This window comes from Halichoerus grypus, chromosome 6 (genome assembly GCF_964656455.1).
Source record: "Halichoerus grypus chromosome 6, mHalGry1.hap1.1, whole genome shotgun sequence".
Classification (NCBI taxonomy): Eukaryota; Metazoa; Chordata; class Mammalia; order Carnivora; family Phocidae; genus Halichoerus; species Halichoerus grypus.
In genome coordinates this window covers 97,204,525-97,219,175 of record NC_135717.1, presented here as the reverse complement: position 1 = coordinate 97,219,175, position 14,651 = coordinate 97,204,525, and the positions used below count along the sequence as shown (strand labels likewise).

General features: G+C 35.0%; 1 protein-coding gene across 17 annotated transcripts in view; it reads left to right on the top strand.

Annotated features, from left to right (window-relative positions):
• Window positions 1–14,651, top strand: part of SOX5 (SRY-box transcription factor 5) — a 1,003,105-nt gene that overhangs the window by 953,701 nt on the left and 34,753 nt on the right. For all 17 annotated transcript variants that reach the window (XM_078075751.1, XM_078075750.1, XM_078075752.1 and 14 more), the window contains one exon: window positions 5,501–5,678. In XM_078075751.1, coding sequence (XP_077931877.1) covers window positions 5,501–5,678 — 178 coding nt within the window. The remainder of the gene's footprint in view (window positions 1–5,500; window positions 5,679–14,651) is intronic.

The window sequence follows — 14,651 nt, the reverse complement described above, 5'->3', positions numbered from 1 at the left end:
ATATTTAAATACATAGACAAACTATCCTCAAATAATTCAGTTTAAATAAAACACAATGCCACATACATCTTCACTGCAGGCTTAAATACAAAGTAGATACATTCTTTGCTCCTTTATTACTGTACCATGCAAAACCAAAGCCTAAAAGCCACAGGCCTAGATGTCAGGTGATTTGCATTTTTTTAAATGCCCAACATATAACAGCAAGTAATAAATAGTTGAAATTTCATTCAATAAAGAATGAATGAATGAATCGATGGATGAATGAATGATTGCATAAATATATATGTTCTTGCCGGTTGCCATTAGAATGCTTTAAATTTGTTAAGTACCAAATGAATATTTGATTTTCAATAATGACTTTAGGTAACTATTTAAAGAAAAATTTTGATAATGAGAATGAGTAAAGATATAAATAAAGGTGGAATTTTTATTTGGGAGGATATAATCATCTGCTCATCCTTGGTGGTGTACCTTGTGGTCCAAGGACCTGCATGTGGATATATTCTCTGTTGTGGAGGACAAGGAGACAAAGAGAAAGGAGTAGATTTCCTTAGGATACTGGTATCCCTATTTTCTAGTTCTCTATTAAAATTCCTTAGCAAAAAAAAAAATGAATCAAGACTAAGGAGTGGGAAGAGAGACTAAACCTCCAGGATTCTGGAGAACGATTTTTCTTTGATAAATTATGTTTGATTTCTGTGAGCAATTTGGTCTTTGCACATTAAAAATTAAGAATATTATACAATAATGTTAGACTAACATGTATTTCCTAGAATAAACCTATTATTTGAAAATCATCTAAGTAAAATATATTTTAAATTTATATAGTTATTTTACAGTTTTTGTTAAGTTTATGTGGAATAACCCTGCATTTGTGATGACAGTTATATTTCTCCAGTGCATCTAAGGCTGTACGTTTATGTCAAATAATTTTCTTCATCCAAATTTATTATTTTTCTGTGTGGGGCATTTCTTTTCGTTGGCTAGGACACAAATTCATTACACCTCCGCAATATTTCTATTACCATGACCACAAGTTGATGTTAAGTGAAATGTCTGCTTTTAGACAAGTCGTAGTAGCTATAAATAAGTGGAACATGCCTGAAACTGTATGTTTGTTTAGATTATACTTGTTTTAGATTAGACAAGACTCTATTAGAAGTTATAATCATAAAAAGGTTCCTAAAAATTGCATTTATATATATGAAATATTATTCTCTTACACATTATTGTACAAATTACTGTATTTTCTGACATACTGTACACAAACCCTTGGTATTTTTCTCAAAAAAATAGCCTAATTTAATAGCTCTTTAGCACTACCAAAGGACCTTTTTGATGCTATGCGTATAGAGAACAAAGAAGCACAAAAGAAACCCTCCAAAATAAATCAACATTTGTGCCTTAAGTTTTAAGCTAGTATATAAGTAGTGAATGCATGTATTACTTCATTTTATTGCATGTGTATTGACCTTTATGTGGCTTTTTTACGTGAAGAATTATATGGTTAAGTCTAAACTTCAGAAATTCCATTGCATCAATGTCTTTTTCAATTTAAGATTAAATTTGTTATATAACTAAAAAGAATATTGTATGTTGAGTCCAACAACCTGGGTTTCTTTAGAACTTTGTGAGTTTTGGTTTCCCTTCTGAGATTATTAATTACTTCATAGAATTGAAGATTAAATAAATGATTTGAAATATTATAATGAATTTTATAAATGTAAGTAATAACCTATTGGTAAAAACTCGCTTACCTTTGCTTACACATTTTCTTAAGTTTAAATGTTTGCCTTATATTTATATTAGGTTAGCATATCAACTTTGGAACTATTCAACAGATACGTGAGATTCTTCTTAACTATCGCTTTGTATATAAATTAACTAATTATGAAATATGCTATTTTCAAAATTTTCAAATCGCAGCATCATTTAACGATTGGACAAGTAATTAAAAAGAAATAGCTTTCCTTATCTCTTTATGGTGTACTTCATAGAAATGCTGTTTTTCCAGTGCTTTCTTGACCTTAAAGATTACTTATATTCTTTTATATAAAAATTATTTACTTACAATTTTAAAATGCATGTTTTATTTGTAAGAGTAGGGTTTAATCTTGCTAAGCTTTCAAATTTCTCCTAAATAAGTTCTTGCAAATAAAAAACAAAGCAGAAAAGCCTTTAGGAAAAAAACCTTACCTTGGCATTCATTGCACATATTCATAGTTATGAGAATGCAGGTCATAAATAAATAGCCCACTTTCATTTTGTAGTTAGGGTTTTAAATTTCTCATCTAGTCAAATGAAAATTAATAGAAAATGGGAAAACTACTGTAATTTTTGTATTCTTGATGAATAATAAGTATTTGGTGTAGTAGCTGAGTAGTAAATTATTAGAAGAATCAAATTGTGAAATAATATCATATAATGGGTCAAAATTATTTATATAGTTACCACTATAAGGATCAAGCATGTGGGTTCTTATTAATATACCATTAGCCTGGTCACACAATGAAAGAGAACGAAAGGGCAATTTTGAATGACATTTCTATCAACTTGGGAACTGTCAACCTCTATTATGTCCTTGGGGCTTTGCACTTTTTGGCTTTCAGACATCTGTGCTGCCTTGAATGGAGGAGAATATTAAGAGTTCCAGTGGGTCTCTTGCTCTAATAAATGCTTTGGGTAGTCATTTTTCAGTACGTGCATGTAATAGTTCTTAGTGCTTAAAGCTAAGCATATGACATTTCATATGCTTCATATCCCATCAGCACCTACATCTGCATCATCTTCGTCAACACCATCATTCCCCCTACACGTACACACTCACGCTCTATTTCCTCTGTGCTCATAAATCTCTTCCCATGCGACTCTGGGAATATATTCCTTCCTCTCTTTTTTTCTGCACAGTCAAGTGAAACAACCACCTTAATTTCTCCAAGTCTCCCCTCAAAACTTTTGCAAGAGTTGTGAACACTGTCCAAGGAAGTTTTCAGGCTGTCATGACAAAAGCCAGTAATTTCATACAGAAAATAGTAAGCAGATACATCTGATAGAGGTAAAAGGGTCTAGGATATTTAAGGCTGCATAGTAAACAGTCAGTAAACCTCCTATCTGACTGGATATTTAGGCTGAATTAACAAGAAGAAAATCTGGATCCTAATCTTTAGTGGCCTACTGAATGTCAGTAGCAATTAGTTTATTATGCATATGCATGTTTTCTTTTATTATTATTAGCATATGTTATGCTTTGTTAAAATTTTAAAGATTGAGATAACATTATGGGTTTTTTTTAAGGTTTATTTATTTGAGAGAGAGAGAGAGCTCATGGAGGAGCATGAGCCAGGGGGAGGGGCAGAAAAAGGGGGAGAAGGAGAGGGGATGCTGAGCGGAACGGGACATAGGGCAAGGTCTCATGATCCATGAGATCATGACCAGAACCGAAATCAAGAGTCGGATGCTTAACCAACTGAGCCACCCAGGCACCCCAACATTATGTATTTTTTAATGCTATCTCCTTATATTGAGGAACCTTTTTTAAAAAGGTTTTGAAGCTTAATTTTTTTTTTTTTTTTTTTTTAGTTTTTCTCCCTTTATATTGTATAAGGTGGTGGCTCTCAAATGTTAATCTGTATCAGAATCATCTGGGAATGCTTGTTAAAATGGGTTGCTAGAACCTCCAAAGTTTCTAGAATAGAGAATTTGATTTTCTAATAAATTCCCAGGTGGTGCTGTTGGTTCTGATCCAAGGATCACATTTGTGAACTACCCATCCATACTGCAGTATGGGGGGAAAAGGGCACAATACTTCTGGGTTTCTGTCAACCATTAACATCACATATAAGGATTATGGCTCACCAACTCAACCAAATGTTCTAGACTAAAAGGTCTAGGAATAATTTTGCCCCTGCAGTTTTTAAAATGCTAAAGTAAACTTTTCTTAATTGTATAGTGAACCAGTCATGGAATTAGCTTACCTTCCTTTCTTCCAAGACCATGAGTCCATATAAATTTGGTATGATGGTTATTAATTTACTACACATCTAATGTGATCCTAGATTACCATTTGAATTCTCATAGATTTTCAAATAGCTGTTCTTTTTTTCTGAAACAGAAAACAGAAAAAAAAAAGTGTTAAAGAGTAATTTCTTCTTGTTTGTTCATAAGTTTCCTAAGTGCAGCTAACCATGGAATTTAATAACAAACCACTTTAAAAATATAAGCTTTAAATAGATGTCATATTATGCCATTTTACCATTTTTATAAAGTGATTGATTTCAGTGGTTTTTGGTAGCTATATATATAAAATTTTGTACACATTAATATATGTTTCCATGCCATCAGATCACACCATTTGAATCTAAATTGTTCCACTTTCAGCAAGTTATCCTGCTACTACCGGTAGATATTTTATATTCTTAACTCACGAAGATAGAACAGTAGCCAAGTGGAAACTAAATTTTTATTCTACAATAATACTTTGTAAACTTGTAGATATTGTAAACAATAAGGTTTAGCATATGACATGATATTTTAATTTTAGAGCACAAAAAAGAAATTAATTCCTCTGTGATAAAAAAGTGAGGTAATGTTAATATTATCTGATTCTAATAAATGATGTGGTAGAAACTTTAATGATAATTGTATACATAAATTTTATGTGTGAAATTACACAAGGGCTAATATAGAAAGGTATAAAATAGAATGTAAACTACATAAACTTGACCTATTCAAGTAATGAACAATTCACCCTATGTGCTGAATTAACCACATAAAGATCTTCATACCACAATGTATTGATTGTGGTATACGTTGTAAGGAAAATCTGGAAAACAAATCTAGATTTAAAAATGTAATGCTAAGTGTTTAGAACAGTGTCGCATATAAATAAATAGTACATATTGGTATAATGTCGATTATGTTTATTTTCATTTTTAGATCAATTCCAAGACTGTTTCTGTGAAACCTAGGAGAAAAGATTATTTTCTAAGAAAGTTAGAAAGTTTCCTCCTTTTTTTTTGTATTTAATTTGGAGAGGAGTTCTGATCAGAGGTACACACCATTTAATTCCTCCATCATGGATGTTCCAGGTACTCTGTCTAAGCACCAGGGTACAAAGGTGCTTGGGATTCAACCCCTGTTCTTTGGAGGTTGAAAAAAGCCTACCTACATCATAATTTTATATGAATTATGTAATTGTCTCTCAATAGAACTGAATAGCACAAGGAATAGCTTAAGACTATTTCTTACAGATCACATCAGTTATATACTTTCTGGATAGTTGAGTGCACGTGTACTTATACTAAAGGTTTTTCATAATATGTAGTTAAAAGTGACATTGTTGACAGCTAACCAAACATTGTAATGTACAGGTTGAATGTTAAGATCACTGATTGGTAGAGTAATTTTATGGGAAATGACAGGCTATATACCTGTGTTTTTCTAGGCATTTTTGATCAGCCTTGCCTTATCACAGCTCATGTTCTAATGATCATTGCAGGATGAAGTGGCACAGCCACTGAACCTATCAGCTAAACCCAAGACCTCTGATGGCAAATCACCCACATCACCCACCTCTCCCCATATGCCAGCTCTGAGAATAAACAGTGGGGCAGGCCCCCTCAAAGCCTCTGTCCCAGCAGCATTAGCTAGTCCTTCAGCCAGAGTTAGCACAATAGGTAAGTTCTGTTTCTTTTGTTCTTGCTGATTTTCTGTTTATGGCAATTGAATGAAATCATCTTTTAATGGCAAATCACGCATACCCTGTGCATGGTTTTAGTTCCGTAGGAGAGTTTCAATCTTATGAACCTCGTAGGTGTGTTTTAAACATGCAAATGAAATTTATAACTGAAGTCCAAGTTACAGTGTCCCCCTGAAAAGCTAATTGAACTGGTTATGTTTGTTGATGTAACAGATGTTCTTAAGTTTATAAAAAAAGAGGCCTAAATGACTTAATCACAAAGAGCAATGTTTCCAGAATGTTGTTGTTAGGTGACTTGCCTTTCCCATTACTGAAATATATTTTCGTGTTTTGTGATGTGTACAAACTATACATAATGATAAAATACATTCTACTTAGATCAGCAGTCACCCATCAGGATATGAAGTTTGTTCAGTTCCATACTGCTTGAGATTTACTTGAATACACCGAAGTGTAAAAATTACGTAGCTTCATTTCTCCATAATTGTCATTTTGGTAAAGTAAACACTAGGAAATGCTTCTATAAGCTAACTTTTTAAAAATTCCAGTAATTTTTACTTCAGTAACACATAAATTAGACTGTAAACACTTACTTCAACCTACATTTATTGATATGTTTATCATTTGCGTAGAGTTATAAGGAGGCTAGCCCCGACAAGCCTTCAAAGAGCTCAGGGTTTAGTTAGGGGAAAAGTCATCCCTCTTATAGTACTAGTCAGCCATAGGAAGTGCTATTTCAGAGCATAGATACAACCTTGTAATCAAAAAGAAGAGTGTTGGATTCTATTTGGGAAGGATCAAGGAAGGCCAAGTTGGGGATAGCCTAATTCAAGTGGAGTCTTGAGGAAGAGAGACATTCCTCCGCATTTTAGCCTTTAAGAAAAAAACCCAGAGTAAAATAGCATGTTTTTGAGAAATGCACTGATTTGGCTAGAATATAGAATGAATGTGTAGTGAAAAGTGATCAGGGCTAAAACTGAAAGGAGCAGATGGAATCTGGCTGAATGCTATCCTAAGAAATTTTGACTTTTTCTCCAGACAGCAATCTGATCAGAACTTTAAGAAAGAAGAGTATTGGCAGCAGGAAGAGATAGGAATCAGGGAAACCATTGTTTTAGTGTAGGACAAGAGTTAGTTACATGAAATAGAAATAAGCAATGATAAAACAAAGGAAGGAATAGATTGAAGAGATATTAGTAAAGAAGACTTGATATAACCTATCCTCAATAGAGACTACCTGGTGAAGTTCAAGTTGGAGACAGAGGAGTCTAGGATTTTGAATTCATAAAATAAAAAGGATAATACCTCCCTTAACTGCGGAAGAGAGGACCAGAGTGGAAGCAGATTTGGAAGACATAAATATAAAAATGTAGTAAGCATTGAAACACAAGGAGCAATTTCGGTAGAGATATTCAGGAGGAAACTATAAACGTAAGTCTGATATGTAAAAGGGTGCTAGCATTTTAGATGTAGAATTATATATGATATAAGGGGATTAAGAGTACACTTATCACGATGAGCACAGAGTAATGTATAGAATTATTAAATCACTATATTGAAACCAAGTATAGAATTATTAAATCACCATATTGAAACTAATATGACACTCTATGTTAGCTATACTAGAATTAAAAGAAAGAAAATGAAAAGATATATGCACCTCTAGAAAAAAAGGAAGTTCAGCAAAAAAGAGTGTGTATAGTAAGAAAAGAAGTGGGATAAAGAATCATAGGTATTACCTACTGTATTAGTTATCTATTACTGCATAGCAAATTAACCTAAAATTCAGGAGCTTAAAATAACCAACATTCATTATCTCGGTTTCTAAGGGTCAGAATTTGGAAGCAGCTTAGCTGGGTAGTTCCGGTGTAGGGCCTTATGATTGTAATCAGTGTGTTAGGCAGGGCTATAGTCCTCTATGGGCTTTATTAGGGATAGATGCTCTTGTTCAAGATGTCTCACTCACATGGTTGTTGGCTAGAGGGTCAATTCTTTGCCTTGTGAGTCTTTCCATAGGGTTGCTCCTTGCATGGAAACTAACTTTCCCAAGAGTGGGTGCTCTAAGAGGGTAAGCAAAGAGAAAGCCACAGTGCCTTTTATGACCTAGTCTTGAAAGTCACACAGAGTCCAGTCTGCTTTACTCTCTTCATTGTAAGAGAATCACAAGTGCAGCCCAACTCAAGAGAAGGAGAATATCAAAGTATCGTTGGGCACATTTTAAAACCAGCACACTTTTTTAGGGGGAAAACTGATAAAGAACAAGTGACTGTGTTAGAATAAGAATGAAGATAGGGCAGTGTCATGCTAGCCTAGGAAAAATGAAAGTTTCAAAAAAGAAGGGGTTATTTAATGGTGTCCCATTTGGCAGAAAAGTTAAAAAAAAGAAAGAAAAAGAAAAGCCTTATGATTTAGCTGGAGCTCATGGAGAGGTAAACTCTGATAGAGAAGTTTTAGGAGAATGCCTTAACAGAATTTCAATCACAATGGTTTGAAGACTATGAGGAGAGAAAATGCAGTTGATCTTTTTTGTAAGCTTGGTGTTGAGAAGTGATTATTTTAAAAGGACTGCATAGAGAGAGGTTTTAAAATAGGGCAATCATTCATATATATATATGACTATATATATATGTACATATATATAGTCAAAGGGAAGAAGAGTCAGAGACAGATAAAGATATGAAAGAGAGGATGGACGATGATGGAATAAGACAAGAGATCATGAGAAAGGATTAACCTTGGAAAGGAACAAAGCCCCTCTTTTTTCTGAGACTGAACAAAACAAAGGAAAAAAAGGGGTAAAGTTACAGAGAAATTGTGGGATGGACAAAAAAAAAAAAAAAAAGCTGAAGGAATGTATTTCAAATGCTTCAGTCTCCACAGAGCAGAATTCCAGATTATTTGCCAAGAGGAAGCCAGTCTGGGGCAGTGGGACAGCAGTGAGAGCAGACACTGTGAAAACTTAAGTTTTGAGAAGTTTGAACAAGGTTGGGGTACACATCCGCTTTTTATCACTATGCACCACTCTGTTATGGCCTAACTCAGTTACTCCCCTCCACATCCTAAATGGACTTCAAGATAACACTTGCTTTCATGTCCTAAGTATGTAAAAGAAAAAATATTTTATTTGGCAGGAATGACTCACTTACAAAATAGACATGAAGGCTCATAAATGTCACAGTGCTGGTCTATGAGCTACTTTTGTAATGTCACCAGAACTAGAATATTTAACAAAATAATGGATAGATTTGCATTTTTATCATATGAGAATTTTTTACTTCAGCATTCCAGGGATTAAGTATGACAAAATATTTTAGAAAGGCAAAAATGTATTTAATGACATTTATCATCTGACTTTCTCTACTACTAAAACTTCCCTTAGTTTTTTTTTTTTTTTCCCCCTGAAAAATCCCTTCACCACATACCCATCCACACATCCCTCATAGTTTCCAAGGATTTGAGGCCGCTACAATTTACTTTTCTCTTTTCAGCAAATGCAGATGTTGAAAGCTGAAACTGTAATGAGTAATAATGTAGTTGGATAAAAGCTGTGCGCATTAATGGTGTTGTAAAGGTCACCCCTGAAAGAAGAATTAATGTGTTATGCCATTAATAAACCAGGGAAAACTGTGAACCAAAAGATAACTTAAGTTATCGTTAATGACATGGGCTCTTTGCTATATATCTATTAGCTACAAATATAGAAAGTGAGTTTTTGAGGTGGGTGACCAGTATTACACTGTATTCTGTAAGAATGCCTTTGATATGGTATGCAAAGGATAGGATGCTCCTTAAAAGGTATGAATAGTTCAGAAGAATGATGGATAAGTTTAGAATCTTCTGACCGAATGTTATCTTCCTATTATTGGCCTTTTTCACCTATATTGTACATATGTATAGTACCTTTAACATTTTTCAAAGCATTTTTAATCTCTTTCTCACTGAAGCTAATTTTAGAATTATAGACGCTAAAATAGATAGAGCAGATATTCCTATTATCCAGTCAAAACTTGTTATTTTACAGATAAGGAATTGGGGCCTAAGGAGGCTAAGTGCTTACCCAGGGATTCTAAGTAAGTTCCCGACACAGGGTAGACAGTTCTGTGACTCTATGTTTATTTCCTCTGTTTTAATTTCAAGGAAACGACTATATGAAGACCTAGTAACTTGCTCAAACTCACAGCCAGGGGTGGTTGAGGCCAGAGGATTCGTGGTCTCTGGTTGGCATGCTCCCTTTTCAGCTACTGCCTATTGGTAGGCTTGCCACGTTAGATGCTCTTCTCAGTCATTTATCTAGCCTTTCACTCATTCATTGAATAAATGGGTATTAAATATCTTCCCTATGCCATAGATTTTGCAGGATGGTGAGCAGATGGAAGTCTGGAGGATGAGCAGATGAACGTCTTGGGCAGAGGCTTTAGATAGCCTCCAGTCTTGTTCTATAAAGTCTTTGGAAGATACTAGAATGTATTATCCTTACCCATTATTCTTCAGAGGCATTAACACATGAAAAGTAAAACTTTACTGAGCAAATGTAGTAGACTCACATTGATTCAATAGAATGAGGGAAAATATTTTCCAGTTCATTAATTTGGTACTTTATTTCTACAACTTGCTAATTTAAAATACAATGGCATGAAGGAGGATATTACCTTGATGTTTCATTAGTTTACAATTTTAATCAGAAAAACTTCTATGAGGGTAGGTTATTGAACAAAAATACTGTAATAGTTTCATAGAAAGCTAGTGGATTGTCAAGAAGTTGAGGGTATTATTCAACATCTGGCAATTAACATTTGCATAGCACTTTACAATTTACAAATTGCTTTCACATTTATAATCTAATTAATTCTTGTGAGTTTTCACAGATGAAGAAATGGCTACATATCAGGGTGCCAAAAATTTGATGATGATAAGTGACCTCAACAATAGAAAAAAATCAGTATTTGTTGAAAATAACTTGAAACACATGTGCCCTTACTTTTACTTCTAGCTGAAAAGTCCTATGTAAAATAAATATGTAGTAAATAAGAATTTGTATTGCCTTCATAGCATCTGTTAGATCCATGAGTTCAATAAATCTGTGTCATTATGGTACAGGCTTCCATCAATGTGATGACATAGATAATCAACTTGGAATTATAAAGGTAGATACTTTCAACTTAGAAATATGCATTTATTCCTTGAACAGACCCTGCCGTGGGCCGAAGGAATAAAAGATTGAAAAATTTTAAATGCCCTCAAGTAGTTCAAAGACTGGTGTAAAAGACAAACTTAGACAAATGGAAGACAATGTAACAATAAAAGCATATATAAGGTTTTAAAGGAGCATAGAGATGAGAAGTTCTAATGTTGCCAAGGAGCATGCCTGGGGTGTATCAGGGAAGTCATTATAGAAGGAGTGACATTTGAATAAAGTCCCAAACACACTAGAAAGAAAGAGTATTTCAGTAAAAGAGAAAAGCTTGGAAGACAGAGGTGGGGGTGGGAGGAGACAGACCAGTGCTTGGAATAGGAAATAGTCTTATGCAGCTTAAGCACAGAACTCTGGAGAGACTAGCAGGAAGTGACGCAGGAAAGATAAGCAGAATGGATATCATGAAGAGACTTTTAGGCCATTGTAAAATGTTTGGAATTTATCCCAGAATGACATTTTTGGGGGAACATTACAGGGTTTCTTGTTCCAGTATATCTGGGAAAAGCTGCATGCTTTTGTTATCTTTTGAAGATTCACAGTGCACATTAACATTATCAAGATCTTGGGAATTTATGCAATGAGAAACCTTTGTCACTTTAATTTAGTATTTCCCACACTTATTTGAACATGGAATTATTTTTTCACAGAATATTACATCTCATCTTCTTATGAAATGCTCCTTTAAGCATTAAGGTATGGAGAGATGGGTTTTTAATCAGGTAAAGTGATGTGATCCAAATTCCTTTCGGGGAGATATTTTGAAATGCTTTACCTGGAAGCAGATAAAGGAGATAGATTCGAGAGTGTAAGCCTAAAGATAGGGAAACCAGTTAAGAGGTTAAGACATTGGCCCAGGTGAGATATGAGGGGCCTTTAGTGAAAGTGGGGACCATGAGAATGAAGAAGACACACATTTGAAAGCTGAGGAGGAAGCATGACTGTCACAACTTGGTTGTCTGTTATATATATGGGGTAAAGGAGATCTCTTAGGTGACCCCCAGGTAACTGAATCGGCCACTGGAAAGGGATATGGAATGTAGAAAGAACAGAATTCCATGCTAGATATGCTGCATTTCAGATACTTAAGAGACATTCAAGTACAGAAACTTGGTAGACAGATATGTGTATCTAAAAATCAGGAAGGATTTGAGGCAGACAGCAGATATTTTATAGTACTTAGGATCACCCCTTGACTCTTTGAGTAGGCTTAGACCAATTGTGGTATTTGGTTTCTAAGGCTGCTGCAACAAATTACCATGAACTGGGTCACTTAAACTAGAAATTGATTGTCTCACTATCTGGAGGCTAGAAATACAAAGTGAAGGTGTCAGCAGGGTTAGTTCCTTCTGGAGGCTCTGGGAAAGAATCTGTTCCATGCCTCTCACCTAGCTCCTTGTGGCTACCGGTAGTCCTTGGTGTTCCTGGCTTAGGATGATGCATAACTCCAGTCTCTGCCTCCATATTCACAGGGCCTTCTCCCCTGTGTCTCTGTGTCAGATCATCTCTCCTTTCTAAGAACACCAGTTACTGAATTTAAGGCCTACCTGAAATCCAGGGTGATCTCATTTCAAGATCCTTAATTACATCTGCAAAGACTCTATTTCCAAATAAGGTCACATTTACAGATACCAGGTTTAGGCCATGGACATATCTTTTTGAAAGACACAATTCAACCCATTACAAGTGGTTTCCCGTTTTTCCTTCTACCTCTTAACAGTTTCTTCCTTCTGGAGCAGCTAGAACTCTTTCTGTTTCGATTTTATCCTAAGATTGCTCATGAGTTTCCTAAGCTGACCATGGAATTTAATAACACTAAACCACTTTAAAAATATAAACTTTAAATAGATGCCATATTATACCATTTACCGTTTTTGTAATGGGACAAATGTAAGTTTGTTGGAAGAGTTAAATGAAATAACACAGGTTATTTCCAGGTTGTCCCTTTATTTTCTGCCCCTGAAAATATATAAAAGGGGCCTTTTTAATTTTGAGAATTTTGTTGGTAGTGATTAAGAAGAAACACCAAGGCATAAAAAATCAAACTGTGGTGAATTTAACAAGGTTACAGAATCTTGCAAATTTCTTATGCTAATGATCCCTAATCTCCATTTCCCAAATCTCATTTGAAGTGCTAACTGGAAGCCATATTGACCATTGCCTTCCCACTTCCCTCCTTAGATTGAGGCTCACCACACCTCTCCTAAGCACATACCCACCTTCTGATCCTATCTTATGATGCAGTTGGTGCCTAAATATATAATGCAGGCTGAATAAAATCTATCAAGTAATCATTTGGGGGTTTGTATGGTGTGACTCCCTTTCCTTGAACCTCTGTACCAACAAGAAATGATACCCCTTCACATATTTTATCTTTATGGTCAAAGCCATACAATAAGACTGCTGAGGGTGAACATATAGAGAAAATGAAAGAGAAAAGAAAAGAAAGGAATTAACATTTTCTGCTGCCTCCTCAGGTACCAAGTGTTATCTACTCCTTCACAAGATGTGTTATTTTGTTTAATTCTTCCATCAACCTGACATTCATTTTGCAGTTGATGGGAATGGAAACCCAATGAGATTGTTATAATTTGGCAAATATCACACTTCCCAAGAAATAGAAACCCAGACCCATCTGCATTCAATGCCTAAATCCTATCTATTTCACTATGCCCTTTTGTAAGTAAACTGACAGTGAATAACTTTCATGGACCATTTATTATGCAAGACTGTATTAACTCATTTATGTTATCTAGTGAATGTTATTTCCATTTAACCAATAAGATAATTGAGATTTTAAAAGGTAAAACAACATGTACAATTTATAGAGCTGGTAAGTGGCAAAGTTACGGTTTTAATTCAGACTTTTCCAACTCCAAAATGCCAACTTTTTCTGAAGATTGTGACTGTGGACCAAATCTAAGGAGGAGATGAAGAACAGATCCCAGGCAAGGCTATGAAGCTGGAAGAGGCAGAGAGGAAAGGGGATCCCATGTTATGATGAGAAACAAAGAAGAAAGGAGTTTCTATAATGAGGGGATTGTCAGTGAGGTCATTCTGCAAGTCATGGCAAGTGTCCCTTGGATTTGGCGATTTAAAAGAGCAAGGGCAGCTGAAGCAAAATTGTAACAGAAATGGAAGAGTGAGGAAGGAATGGGAGAGTATGATAAGAATCTTTGAAGGTAAAGAGAGACAGTTGGAAAGAGAAGGCAACACAAAGTTGAAAGAGAAACTTTATTTGCTCATCTCAGGTGGAGAAACTTAAGTACTTACAAATTGAAGTGGTAGAGATGGTGAGGAAGTTCAGATCTGGATGACATAAATGTGAAAGAGCATGACCAATGGAGACGTATAGAAATCTAGAGCACGAGTTGAGGGGATTTGCCTTGAATCAAAGTAGGGGCACCATTTTCACTGAAACAGGAGGAGACAATGGGCAGAAATGGAGACAGATTTGAAACTAGCATGGGGTAGGAGTTGGGGTGGGGGCGGGGCAGAAAGGTGAGAGCTCAGCCTTATCGGTCTTTCCAAAATCGGAGTTGAAGCCATTTGGCAGGAGAGAGGGAATCAGCAAGATTGGTAATTTAGTGACTGTGATGAGAACAAAATGGAAAGAACCAGCACACAATCCTGTTATGATTCAACTCTGTAATATATAAATGGCCTTAAAATTTAACACAGCAGATACAAATGTTAGATTTCATAGAGCATTTTAACTAAAATTCAAGAGTCTCTAAAAGCAAGAAGGTTTATTTTAAA